The sequence below is a fragment of the Strigops habroptila genome, chromosome 11 (genome assembly GCF_004027225.2).
Source record: "Strigops habroptila isolate Jane chromosome 11, bStrHab1.2.pri, whole genome shotgun sequence".
Taxonomy (NCBI): domain Eukaryota; kingdom Metazoa; phylum Chordata; class Aves; order Psittaciformes; family Psittacidae; genus Strigops; species Strigops habroptila.
Window position 1 is genome coordinate 1,127,237 of NC_046360.1, and position 13,066 is coordinate 1,140,302.

The 13,066-nt window shown below is 59.7% G+C and overlaps 2 protein-coding genes across 4 annotated transcripts; both read right to left on the minus strand.

Moving 5' to 3' along the window:
* Nucleotides 1-1,381: 1,381 nt before the first annotated feature.
* On the minus strand, nt 1,382-3,682 carry CRYBB2 (crystallin beta B2). Of its 2 annotated transcripts, none has more exons than XM_030501042.1 (5): nt 3,624-3,682; nt 3,158-3,276; nt 2,221-2,395; nt 1,794-1,936; nt 1,382-1,686 (listed from the first exon to the last, which is right to left on the minus strand). In XM_030501042.1, exons 1-5 carry the CDS (start codon nt 3,678-3,680, stop codon nt 1,518-1,520), a joined length of 663 nt encoding a protein of 220 aa, XP_030356902.1. In that variant the 5' UTR covers nt 3,681-3,682; the 3' UTR covers nt 1,382-1,517. The 2 variants fall into 2 exon arrangements, with proteins under 2 accessions (XP_030356902.1, XP_030356903.1); XM_030501043.1 differs by having other exon boundaries at nt 1,518-1,686; nt 2,263-2,395; nt 3,624-3,677.
* Nucleotides 3,683-6,654: 2,972 nt separating this feature from the next.
* On the minus strand, nt 6,655-10,225 carry CRYBB3 (crystallin beta B3). 2 transcript variants are annotated; one of them, XM_030501044.1, is made up of 6 exons: nt 9,917-10,225; nt 9,248-9,327; nt 7,880-7,998; nt 7,643-7,775; nt 7,396-7,538; nt 6,655-6,937 (listed from the first exon to the last, which is right to left on the minus strand). In XM_030501044.1, exons 2-6 carry the CDS (start codon nt 9,320-9,322, stop codon nt 6,772-6,774), a joined length of 636 nt encoding a protein of 211 aa, XP_030356904.1. In that variant the 5' UTR covers nt 9,323-9,327; nt 9,917-10,225; the 3' UTR covers nt 6,655-6,771. The 2 variants fall into 2 exon arrangements, with proteins under 2 accessions (XP_030356904.1, XP_030356905.1); XM_030501045.1 differs by having other exon boundaries at nt 10,060-10,208.
* Between the last annotated feature and the right edge of the window lie 2,841 nt (nt 10,226-13,066).

The following is a 13,066-nucleotide window of genomic DNA, read 5'->3' on the forward strand; positions in this document are numbered from 1 at the left end:
CAGGCAGAGCTCAGAGTGGAAAACCCCCCCTGAGCAGAGCTAAAGCTGCAAGGAGATGACCTGAGGGCACCCACCTGAGCACACCAGCCGCCAGCTGAGGGAATTCCCCAACAAGCCCCAGATGAGCCTCCTCTGGGCTCATTCACATTTTCCTCTTCTGCTTTCAGTGCTCTTGCTCCCAGGCCCCCACATCCCACTGCTCACAGCCCTGTGGTCCCCAGGGGGGACTGTGGGTCTCATTGCTGATTTTAGCAGCTTGCACCCCCAGAATACACCGTTTCCCTCTCACAGATGAGGCAGCGGCTGCCCATCAGCAGCACAGGGGGTGCGTGTCCCTATTTCCCTTAAACCCCATTTTCACAGGGAATGTTGAGGTCTGGGATCACTCTGAATTCCCCCTGTTGAGTGAGGTGCACAGATTTCCTCAGGGATGCTGGGCCGTGGTGATGCGCTGCCAAAGCACGACTCTCCGGGAGCTGACATTTCACAGCAACACTTGGCAGATGATTAATTCAGGCTCTGGGCCCTGCCAGAGCAGGATTGATGCTGGGATCAGTCATCCCGGGCACAGTGGAAAAGGCTCCGAAAGGCAGAGGATTCCAGAGGCAAAACACTGTCTGTGGGGCAGTTGTGTGGGAGCTGATAAGTGGGGCCATGCATCCCCATCTCCCTGTGATTCCTGGTTCTATGGTGTTCACACCAAAACACAGCAGCCAAACAGCCACAGGAGGGTCCCCACTCCACAGGGGCTGCGGTGCATGGGAGAGGAGCATGGCAGGATGTGGCATGGGGGTGGCCGGGGTGTCCCATCAGATGCCCATTGCTGGGGCTGGGAAGCAGCCCCTGCACCCCTGCAGTGACATTTCATTACAATGCAAATAGTGACACCATTCTGTAGCATTATTAATGCTAAATTAAAGCATTGTTGCTAATCAAAGCTTACGATGCCTAATAATTAAAGCAGCAATTTGCCTTGGGGGTGTCCTGACCGAGAGGGTGAACCCCACAGACACCCTTGCGTCCACACCGGCACCACGGTGCTTTGGGAATAGCTTTGCCAGGCACAAGGGGATGCACGGCTGTGGAGGAGCTGCTTCTCCTTGGCTGTGTAGCCCAGGGCAGGGCTGAGCCCTGCAGCCACCACGGTGGGGCTGGACCCCCCCCCAAGGGTGCTGTCTCCTGTCCCTCTGCTGTGCCCCCGGCCCACCTCCCTCAGGCACCTTGGTGGTGATGAGGAGGGTGGGATGCAGGTGACCCTGAGAGCATTGGGGTGCAGCAATGGGTCCCCCTCCCACCCAGCAGCACACGATCAGGACGAGCATCTTGCTGGTGGGGCCCTTTCTGCTGCCCAGGAATGAAGGAGCCAAAGCCGGTTCTTTGAAACTCCAAGCTTTATTCAGTTGCTTCGGCAGCGTTGGGCATCACACGAGGGAGGCGGGAGGCGAGGCCATGGGGCGACATTGGTGGCCGGGGGGGAGCTTGCTCCAGTCCCTGCGCCCTGGCAGGGGCCGGCGGCTCTAGTTGGTGGGGTGGTAGGCGCCGCGCTGGTGCCACTGCATGTCCCGGATGCGCCTGACCGACTGGATCTGGGGGTGCTGAGCACCGAAATCTGAGCTGTCCTTGTAGTCCCCCTTTTCAAACAGGTACTGGTAGCCCCTGTAGCCAGGGTACTGGTATCCCACCCACCTGCCAAGGCAAGCAATGGGGTCAGGCTCCATCGCCCAGCCCGGCCGATGCTGCTCAGCCATGGGATGCTCCAGCATCGCCCCGGTCCCGCCGCCCCCGGTACTCACGTGCCGCTCTGCACCCGCACGGATGAGACCTTCTCCTGGTATCCGTGCGCGTGGAAGCTGGGCACGTCGTCGTCTATGATCTCGATCTTCTTGCCGGTGAAGCTGGGGTTCTCGTACAGCACGATCTTGTGCTCCTGGCTGTCCTGCAGCGGGGAGAGCAGGAACGGGGCTCAGCGGCTGCGGGTACCCGGGGGCAGGCAGGGATGGGGGGATAAGCCCAGGGCTATGGGGAAACCGAGGCGAGGGGCTGGCACCACGGCTCCCACCCGATGCCGGTACCTGCTTGGGCACCACCAGACTTACCACAGCCACTGCCCCCGTCCCTGCGCTCCCTCCGTCCCCCCACCCGGGGGTGCACAGGAGGGGTTCCCCCTGCCCGCGGGGCTGGGGGCGCGGGGAAGGCTGGGGAGCACGCGTGGCTGCAGACCTTGGTCTGGCGGGTGGGTAGTGGCTGTCTGGGTGCTCTCACCACTTTGATGGGGCGCAGGGAGGTGATGCTGTCGCTTCTCCGGCTGTTGGTCCAGGAGTCCCAGCGGGGGTACTCCCCCTTCTCAAACACAAACTGCTCCCCCTTGCAGCCTGCCTGCTCGTAGCCCACCCAGCTGCAACAGAGCAGGGGGCAGGCTTCAGATGGGGCAGAGGTGTGGGGACCAGCACCCCGGCACTGACCCTGGCAAACACCCTCAGCTGAGCCCCAACCGTGCCCCCGGCAGAGCACAGACCCCTCTGCTCCCTGTTGGACGTGGAAACAGCACCGTGGGGCCTGGCAGCAGCGCCAGGGTAGATGCTTTGATGTGGTGGCCACCCATCCTTGGCTCCTGGGGACATGTAGCAGGATGGGATCACTCACATGTCCCAGATGGAGCTTTGCTCCTGCAAGGATGCTCTGCACTGCCCCGTAGGTCCTGGGTGCAGCACATTGCCAGGCACAGGGTGCAGGGAGCCCACCCTGGTGCTTCCATAGGTGCTTCCCAGGGGCTCCCCGTTGCCCAGAGCCCCAACATGGGGGGCACAGACCCTCGGAGAGCACACCCAGGGGTCAGCAGGTGGATGGGGTGAGGAGCTGCCACCAGCAACACCACCAGAGGGTCCCATTCCCGCCTGTGCCCAAAGGGGAGGAAACCAAACAGCAGAAACACCATGATCCGTGCCCATGCCCACATCCACCCACCCAGCAGGGCTGGGGGAGGCCAGCCCACCGTGGGGACACTGGCACCCCCTGCTCACCCACTGGCACCCACTGTGGGCACAGCAGCACTGACCACATGAAATCCAGGTGCTGCCAGCACAGACACCCCTCCACATCCCAGCCCCTGCCTCCCTCCCGCACATCACTGTGGTGCCCCAGTCCCCCCAGCACGTACGGTCCGGAGTGCACGAGGATGGAGCCCACTTTGTCCACACCAGCTTCCTTCAGGTTGGGACAGGCGCCGCTGAGCTCATGGCAGCGGCCCTGGAAGTTCTCCTGCTCGAAGATGGCGATCTGGAGGGGAACGGGGACCTCAGAGCGGGGCACACGCTGCGCCCAGACACCAGCTCAGTGCAGCACCATGTCTGCTGCCCCCAAACCTGCACAGGGATCAGGAGATGATCCGTTCCCACCCGCTCCGGCTGCACTGAGACATGCGATGTGCCAGAAACACCCCCATGTGTCTCCTGCCCCACTCCACATCCCCTCATCCCTCCACAAGCTCAGCAGCACAGCGGGATGCTGGATGCGGGTGAGGGGCTGCATCATGGAGCTCAGCTGCTCCTCAGGGGTGTTTTGGGGATGTTTTGGGCTCTCAGTGAGGCTGAGGATGCCTCAGAGCAGAGAACTCACACACTGACCTTGGAGCTGCCTTGCTGCTGCTTGGAGGCTGGCATTTGGTGCTCGGAAGCCATCATAAACTGGGTTGTCCAGTGCCCTGAGGGGAAACACAGCAGGTTGAAAGCTGCCACTGAGGATGCACCGGGACTGCGCTCACAGGCAGGTCCATATCCACAGCTCACCCAGCAGTTTGCCAGTCCCACTCAGGGCTGTTTGTCACCACAAACCGTCCCCAGGCTCATGGAGGAGCCCAGAGAATGGTCCTGGGGCAGCATCACCCGTGATGGGACCTGCAGCAAGGAATCCGTGAGTCCCGGGCATTCCCGAGCTGTTCCCAACCCCATGGGCAAGGCTTTTGCCACTGTCCCTGCTTGGGAGAGCTGAGGAGTCCCTGTCCCATGTAGGGACCTGAACGGGGTGATGGGGACAAGCACCGGGGCTCCCACTGTATATGTGCAGGGTGACCAGCGCCAAGCACCCAGCACAGCCACTGCCATGAAGGACCCTCGTCCTCAAGCCCAGCGGGACCCCCAGTGTCTGAGCAGGCTCCAAACAGCCCATTCCCAATAAACCAAAACCCAAGCCATGGCCGGCAGCGATATTCCTGCCTTGGCCACCCGGGTTGGGCTGCAAGGACAGGATCATCCCCATGGATCCCCCCTGTGCCCGCAGCCGCTGCCACTTCCAAGGCTCTTCAGGAGCTCCAGGGTCGAGAGGAGGCAACGACACAAAACAGGACAGTAAATAGCAAAATCCTTACCAGTGATACCAGTACCCGATGAGCCAGTGAAGGGCTGGGGCTGGGAGGTGGAATTTATACCGAGGCGCAGCAGGACGGTGCCAAAACCATTGATAGAGCAGTTAAAGCGTGATTCGAAGCGAGAATGCTGGATTAAACGCCAGTGAAAGCCCGGGTCAGCTGATGGGCCGCTGCCTTTGTCTGCCCAAGCCCCGAGCCGGGAGTTATTCCATTACCTTTCACATTTGCTTTGTTGGGTCTGTGGGGAAGGAGCTTTGGAGTTTGCATGCATCAGCCCAACGCGTGCCAAGAGCTGAGCAGCCCCTGTGAACAAAGGCCTGCTCCAGGGCGTTTGGAGCCAGGGATCTGATCCCTCCACAGCCCCGCGAGCCGCCGGCACGGATCTGCTGAGCTCGGCTCTTCCCGAGCGCAGTAAATGCCATCAAACAAGAGGGGAACGCCTGGGTGCACCTGCAGCGCCCGCGGCCACCACACAGGGACCCTGCGAGGGTCCTGGGCCCTGACCCGGGGCTGCGGGGATGGGCAGGGGGTGCTCATGGTGGCACGATGCAGCGGGGCAGCATCCTCAGCCTGGGCGCTGGTGCCAAGTGTTGGGCTCCTCCGTTATCCGCATGTATTTGAGGTCCCTGAGCAGCATCCCCAGCCCTGGGGCAGCAGGTACAGCAGCACAGAGGCTGCTCCATCACACCAGGACATCACCAAGGCCATCAGCTCAGATCCGGGCTGTGCCCAGCATGAGCAGCACTTCCTAAGGAGTGAGCTGAGGGTTGAGAGCAGCAGCAAAACCCCTTCGCTGGCATCTCGCTACCGGATGACCTGGGGAGATGTGTCGTGGCCATGGGTTGGTTTAGGCTGCAGCGAAGTGAGTTTCCCAGCAAGGGGGGACAACACCACAGCAGCACCCACAGCCCCCTCCCACCCCTCAGAGGAGCAGGATCCCCCATGTCACCCCAGCAACGGCCACGCAGTGTTACCGTGGCCCAGAGCAGCTCCCTTCTGCACACAACACCCATGGTCCCGCAGCAGATGTGCTGCAGCCCCCCAATGGCACCTCTGGGCACCAGTGACATGCAGAAGGATCAGTCCCCATGGTCTGCAGCTGCCCCAGATGAGACCTCGTGGGTCTGTGAGGCCTCGTGCAGCTCTGCAAGACATCGCGCTGTGCCACGGGCGGATTTCGGCACATTGAAGTTGTGAGGAAGCACCTACAACGCTCCCAAGTGTGCCACCATCCTCCTGATGCCCTGTGCCTCCACCTGCAGCACCCCAGAGGGATCCAGCCGCTGCCCTCCCCATCTTTCAGGGATAATTCATCGGGGTCCCCAGCTCAGGATCCCCATGGAGCTGCCCCGGGTCCCAGCACCGGGCATGTGCATCCCCACAGCACATCCCAGTCCCTCGGCACGGCTCCTGCCAGGCGGGTTTTAGCTCATCTCAGCCTCAGGCAGTGGTTACGCCACAGGCAGCCCCATGCACTGTCCTGGGAGCAGCTTCAGCTGCTCAGGGCCCTGCAGTGTCCTCTAAGCGCTGCAAACCCGGGCCCAAAGAGCAAAGCTCTGGAGCGGCTGCTCAGGGACCGGCACAAAGCCTCACCCCGGCCGCCAGCGCAGTGATCCCCAAGCGCGGCTCCCCCGGCTCTGCCCCTGAGCCAGCCCAGGCACTGCAGCGCTGCCCATCCCTGCCCCATCCCTGGGACACACGGCCCAGAAGGTCTCTGCCTCTGCCCCTGCAACCAGAACAGGCACCCATGTGCCACAGGGATCATCCCCAGGGAGCAGCAACCGCAGTGCTGGGGCGCAGCTTCCTCGGGGGCCCTGCAAGGGGATGGCGACACTCACCCGCAGGGCACGGCCCCCTTTGGGGTGCACAAGACCTGGCACTACCTGGGGACGGTTGTTCCCCATCAGCCCTGAGGCTGCCCGTGTCCCCCGGCCACCACCGTGCCCCTTGGGCTGCCCCCCATCAGAGCAGGCAGAGCTGAGGGACGTGGGGAAGGAGCCATGAGCAGAGTGACCCCCGTGCAGGGGGGTGCTCTGAGAAAGAGCAGGAAAAACCTTTGGCAATAGCCCAAATAACATCCACTGGGGCTGGGCTGCCCCTGGCTCAGGGCTCAGGTCCCTTTGCAGCACCAGGGGTTAGCTTGGGAAGCTGAAGCCTTCATGTAACTGGAAACACTCACTTGTTCCACGCTTCTGCTCTGCACAGAGCTGCTGGGGCGCTGCTGTGGCACCCCCCATCGCACCCCCCATGTCCACCGTCCCTCCCTGCATCCCCACAAGCACACCCCAGCCCAGGCGGGCCCCGGCAGCCTCCAGCTCAGCGCTTTATTGAGGGTTTTGCACAACAACATCCACCACGGTCACAGCAGCACGCGGGGACCCCTCGCCCCCCCGGCAGCGCTGCAGCCCTCAGCTCTCCTCGAAGCTGCCGCGCTGGTGCCACTGCTGGTCCCGCACGCGGCGCACGGACTGGATGCGCGGCTGGTTGGCGTCCCAGTCGTTCCAGTGCCGGTACTCGCCCTTCTCGAAGACGTGCTGCCGGCCCCGGTACCCGGGGTACTCGTAGCCAACCCACCTGCAGGGATGGAGGCAGCGCTCAGCGGTGCCCCAGCCCCACAGCACATCCCGCACAGAGCATCCCTGTGCCACCACAGGGACCACGGCAGTGCCGGTGCTCTGCCTGCTGCTGCCAGGGCCACAGCTCCATCACCATGCAGTGCTGCTGCAGCCCTGGTGGGGCACACTCTCATGCCAAGAGCAGCTGGAGAGCCCAGGGCTCCATTGCTCTTGCAGCAGAGCGAGGAGCCATCACACAGCCATAGGGATGCTGCCCTGGTCCCCATCACTCCCTGTGGGCCAGGGAAAGGGTAGCAGCAGGGAGGGGAAAAAGGATGTGATGGGCATGAGTAGCACGATGGGGACAAGCCGCCGCATCCCTGCTGCACCAGCATCCCTGACACCACTGCAGGGGGACCAACCATGGTGCCACAGGACAGGACCTCATTGGGGTGCTCCCGGTGCCCCCGTCCTTACGTTCCATTCAGGGCCCTGACACTGGCCACACGGTCCTGGAAGCCGTGGGCCCAGAGGCTGGGGACGTCATCATCCACGATCTCCATCTTCCGCCCGGTGTATCCCGCATTCTCAAAGAGGTGGATCTTGTGGTCGGGGCTGTCCTGGCGGGAAGAGGGGGGTCAGGGGCTGCCCTGTGCCCCCCAGTGCCCTGAGACCTCGTGCTTGTCCCTGGGGGCACAAACACCCCGACAGAGCCACTACTCACGATCTGGAGGGGGCGGATGGACATGAGGCTGTCGCTGTTGTGGCTGTTGGACCAGGAGTCCCAGCGCGGGTAATCCCCCTTCTCCAGCACAAACTGCTCCCCGGCGAAGGCTTGGCGCTCGAAGCCCAGCCACCTGCGGGACCGGAGCTTGGGGATGGCACCGGGGATGGCACCGGCACCCAGCACGATGCAGCGCTGCAGGGGGGGGCTCTCCCTGCCCTCCCACCCTGGACTTACGGTCCAGACTCCACCTGGATGGAGCCCACCTTCTCCAGCTCCTTCTCAGCGATGTTGGGGAGCTCCTCCGTCAGCTCACACTTCTTCCCCTGGAAGTTCTCCAGCTCGTAGATGATGACCTGAGGCAGGAGAGATGCCGTCAGCTGTGGGGGGAACACCCTGCAACAGGGCAGGACCCCCCTGGGCAAGCACAAGCAGCAGCAGCAAAGAGCTCCAGCCACATCCCCTCTGTCCCAGCTACCCCGAGCCAACATCGCTGCTCTCCTGCAGCAGAGCTGGGCCCTGCACGTGCCTCTGCCCCGATGGACGGCTCCAGGGCTTCCCTCTGCAGCCCTGTACTGGCCAAAGGTGTTTGCTCAGTAAAACACAGGCTGATGTTTCATCCCTGACAGGCTGAGAACAACTCGGCTGGCTCAAACACATCGAAAACACAGAGGGTTTGTGCTGAGAGACCTCCAGGGCTGTGGGCTCCTACTCCGAGCCTGGTCATGGCTCATCCTTTACTCTCGCTGCTCCCTTCACATCCACTTGTCCCCTTGGCCGGGCACAAGCTCATTTCTGTGTTTTCCTCTAAACTCTGCTGGGTACAAAGGCCACAAAGTGTCCCCAGGACCTCCCGCTCTCAGTTGAGCTGCAGGATGGGTTCGAGCTGGTGCCGGGGACCAGAGCACAGCAGGGAGCAGGGCCCAGGGTGCCCAGTGCAATCTGGGGACCAGGAGGGTCAGCACAGCACCCTGGCACCCCCAGACCTGCCCTAACAGGGTCCCAGTTAAACCTCTGAGCAGTACAAGGGCAGAGCCTCCTGCAGACCCCGCATGATGGGGGTACCAAGGGATGGAGGTGACACCGTGGTCCTCAGGAACTTCTTTCCACCCCAAAGCAATAAGCATCCCGATAAGCATCAGCTCTTTATCCCATTTGCAGGATCTGCTCCCAGCCAGGATCAGCCTTGCCGAGCTGCCGACAGGGCTGCAGCCAGTGCAACACCCAGAGCTCATTCACCTTTCACACCCCGTGAGCACAAGAATCAGAACCTAGAGAAACACCCGGGGGGGTTTCACCACTTGAACCCGCAGCCGGTCCCGCTGTGCCGGTGCTTGATCTCCTGGATTAAACACGGCTCAATGCACAGCAGCCGGGCAGGCAAAGGGCAAGCAGCGTCTCCTCCTGCCAGGCAGCAGCACATCCCTCGCACGAAGCCTCCCTCCAGCCACAGGAGCAGATTCACCCCAGCACTGACACTGATGTGCTGCTGCATCAGCGGAGCCGGGGACCACTTGGTTCCCCGGTGCCAGCACACACCCTGCAATGCGCAGGGACCCACAGCATCACCCAGAGTCCGTGCACAGCCAGCTGCCCGCAGGGTACCTTGTAAGTGCCACCTCGCTCACCAGCACCCTCCCCGGTCGCCATCTGCTCGGGGGGACTTTGCTGCTCGGTCATTGTGCCTGGAAAACCCAAATTGGAGGAGGTTAAGGTGAGGTATCAGCCTTTAAATGATGTACTAAAACACAGCAAACGAAGCTGGCTGGGGACAGGCAGCAAAGTTAATTCAGTGCGCCCAATTGCTGGAAAGCCCCAGGGGTGCCCAGGCTGGAAGGAAGCACTCTGTTATCCATCCTCTATCCCTCTGGCACACGGGCCCTGCATCCTCACCCAGGCATCACCATGGGGCCAGAGAGCCCATGACCAAACTGAGCCATCTTCCAAGTGGCACTGGATCCCTCTGTCCCTGGCCAGCTCACCCAGCTGCTCACTGAACTCATGTCTAAAGTCCCATCCTTTATTTCCAGCAGGATTTTCAGCTTCCAGTTGCTGCCATCTCTCCCCACTAACATAAACCTGACATTCCCAGTGTCCAGAGGGGCATCAGACCCCTGGCTGGTAGGATGGCAGCAAGAGCCCACTGCTGCTCTCCAGGAACAGCTCCCAAAGTTCCTCATCAAACAGGAAACCCATCGGGATGCGCCTGCCCTGTCTCTCGCCATGAGGCTGGCAAGAGGTTAATAGGAGAAGAATAAAAGAAACCGCATTGACCAGCGTCCTCAATCCAAGGCAAGCGTTAGCAGGTGCTGGGACCTCGACTCAGACACGCTGATGCTCCCCCAAAGCCCGCTCCAGGCAGTGCTGCGGGGACCTCTCCGGTGCGGTTCCGCTCTGCGGCCGGCGCAGGAGCCCACCTATTTATGGGCTGCTTCTGACCAGAGCAGCACATTGCCCGGGCGCTGATACAGCAGCTGCGTCCATGGAATTCCATCCATGAGATCCCATCTCAATAGCGCAGGCTCGCAGCGCGCCATGGCAACGGCATTCAGGTGCCGCCGGCGCTCCCCGCGGAACGGCCGCGCGCTTTGCAGGAGATTAACGCGGAAACTCACATCAGCACGTTCACGCCGCCTCTTGCCAGGGAAAACTCTCACATCAGCAGTAAACGGGAGGGTTGGGCCTGGAAACCAAACACAGCACAGAGCATAAACATGCAGAATGGTTATGGTTTGGGCTGGGATGGATGGAGAGACCCGGGGGGCTCCCGGGAGCTCTGCTGGTACCAGGCCAGGAGGGCAGGAATGGCCCTTGGGATTTGGGTTCTGCTTAGTGTTACCCCTCAAGGGGAAGGTGACCTCCATCAAGCTCCTTTTCCTCCTGTACACCCCAGTCCATCTCCCTGCCCCATGTGGTTCCCAGGAGCATCCCATACACACATACCGGGGTGTGCAACAGGCTGTTGGGAGCCAAGGGCATTGCTTGTGGGTTCATCCACCTTCAAGAGGTGGAGCACAATCTAACAGGGTGAAATGCAGCCCTTCCGCACCAAGCCGAGAGCCTTCCACTTTGCTGGTAGTGGGCCCGATTCCCTCTTCAGTGAGTACAAAGCTCCATTCAACTCCATCCAACTCCACACCTCTCCATTCGTTGCACCTCTTGCAGGGTTTCCCACCTGTGTCTCATCTTGAGACGAAGAACCGCACATGAAACAGCTCCCAAAACTACCCAAAACCAGGTCCACTCGGCCAAGTTGGACAAACTTGGAGTTTGCCCAAGTGGGAGATGGTCAGAAAACCACCCTGTCCATGACAGCACCCAGATAGAGCCCTGCCACACTGTGCTGTATCACACCGCACATCAGAGCTGTTCATGGCGAGGTTCCTCATCCCCATCCCATCACCGATGCACGGCCATGGGGCAGCTTCCCCAGGGAGCTTGGCCCCAGCACGGAGCAGGGGGAGCCACAGGGATGATGCACCAAGCCCCGTGTGACACAGACCATCCACAGCCACCGCGACCCATCTTCAACACTTCCCATTGCTGTGGATGCTGGTGAAGGACGAGTCCAACCACCACGAGGAGCTCTGCCCGTCCCGTTGGAGCCCATCCATGGGTGCTGCACAGCTCCACTGCATGGAATTGAGCTGGGGTGGGATGAGGGTCTCGGCAACATGAAGTTAACGTGGCAGAACAGCTCCACATGAGCTTGTTTGTGGCCATGATACCTACAAAGAGCCCGGCAGGGTCAGCAGTCTGAAACACCCCATTCCTATTGCAGTTCCTTTGCACAATTTCATTTTCCCTTTGCAATGAAACTGCTTGGCTCTAAAATACCAAATCCCTTCTGTACAGGAGGGGCGCTCAGAGGCGAGCCTGGGCTGCATTAATTTGCCTCCTTCACCAAACACAACAGCATCTGGTTTTGACAGATTAGAAACACAGAACTCTTCCCACCAGCCCTTCCTGGCCAGCGTTCCCACCACACCGAGCCCTGCAGCGCCCATGAATCTTCCTTCCCACACTCGCAGCTTGCACGTTGATAAGGCAATTACAGAAACATGACAGAAGGGGCACTAGATCTCACTGATCTGCCTTCCTAACGGAACTCAATTTCCTTCTGCTGTCAGCCTCTTAAATCCCTTTGAGAAATGCTTATAGTGTTGGGAAATAGATTGTTTTTCCCTAATATCTGGTAAAGCTGGACTGGAATGGTAATGGTACAGTACAATACACAGCAGCCAGAATATCTTTATTACTTAGGAAACTATGTAGTACAAAATATTCTCTATAGCACAATGTATTTATTGTGACCCATATTTACATAAGCTATAAGGCTACGTGGAACAATATAAAATGTTAATCTATAACAATAGCTCCTTTAAAAACAGGCTTGATACCATCATGTTTAATAGATACCATCGTATTTAATAGACTGGTTTGTGTTGGAAGGGACCTTAAAGCTCCTCCAGCTCTACCCCCCTGCCACGGGCAGGGACACCTTCCACTAGAGCAGGTTGCTCCAAGCCCCTGTGTCCAACCTGGCCTTGAACACTGCCAGGGATGGGGCAGCCACAGCTTCTCTGGGCACCCTGTGCCAGCGCCTCAGCACCCTCACAGGGAAGAGCTTCTGCCTCAGAGCTCATCTCAATCTCCCCTCTGGCAGCTTAAAGCCATTCCCCTTGGCCTGTCCCTACATCCCAATCCGTGCCGGCAATCCTACGCTCCGCCATGGCTTCACTGACCACATTCAAGACACCACACACAGGCGACCGGAGCTGTGGATACACGGCTCCTCTGGCTCCACAGGATCCAGATAAGCATCTGCCAAAGGTTCTCTCCCACAGGAACACGAAGGGCAACGACACTGCAGTATCAGCACCAGGATTTTCATAGAAAGGGGAAAAGGCTTCGAGACAGAAGCACCTTTTACCGGGGCACAGACTTTAACACGTTGTATTTAAAGTATTTATATGATATTTGCCTTTGAACTGCCCTGATCCCCACTAAGCTATTTTGCTCTCCTTTTAACACCCTGACATCAAACCACATCCTCGGTTTAATACCTAAGCCAGGAGGCCTATTCCAGTGTGTTTGCACAAGTACTAAAGGTTATAAGCGAACGGATGCTGCTGCTCCAGATGAAAGGGCCAGCGAAGGGTTGCATTTCTGAATCTGACACACAGTGTTTAACAGTTCCCCAATAATTGTTTGCAAACAAATAGAGGGTGAAACAAACTTCTGTGCAAGCAGAAGGAGGGGGGGTAATTCCTATAGGGGCACTTTCAGACTTCAAAGGCTGAAGAACAGAAAGGTTGCCTCTTTCTCCACAGGAAGTAAAACCAAAGCAGCGAGGCCCTGAGCAGCTCAGGGCTCGAATTCAGCTACACAGACCTTGAAGATGTGCATCTGCGAACAGAAAAA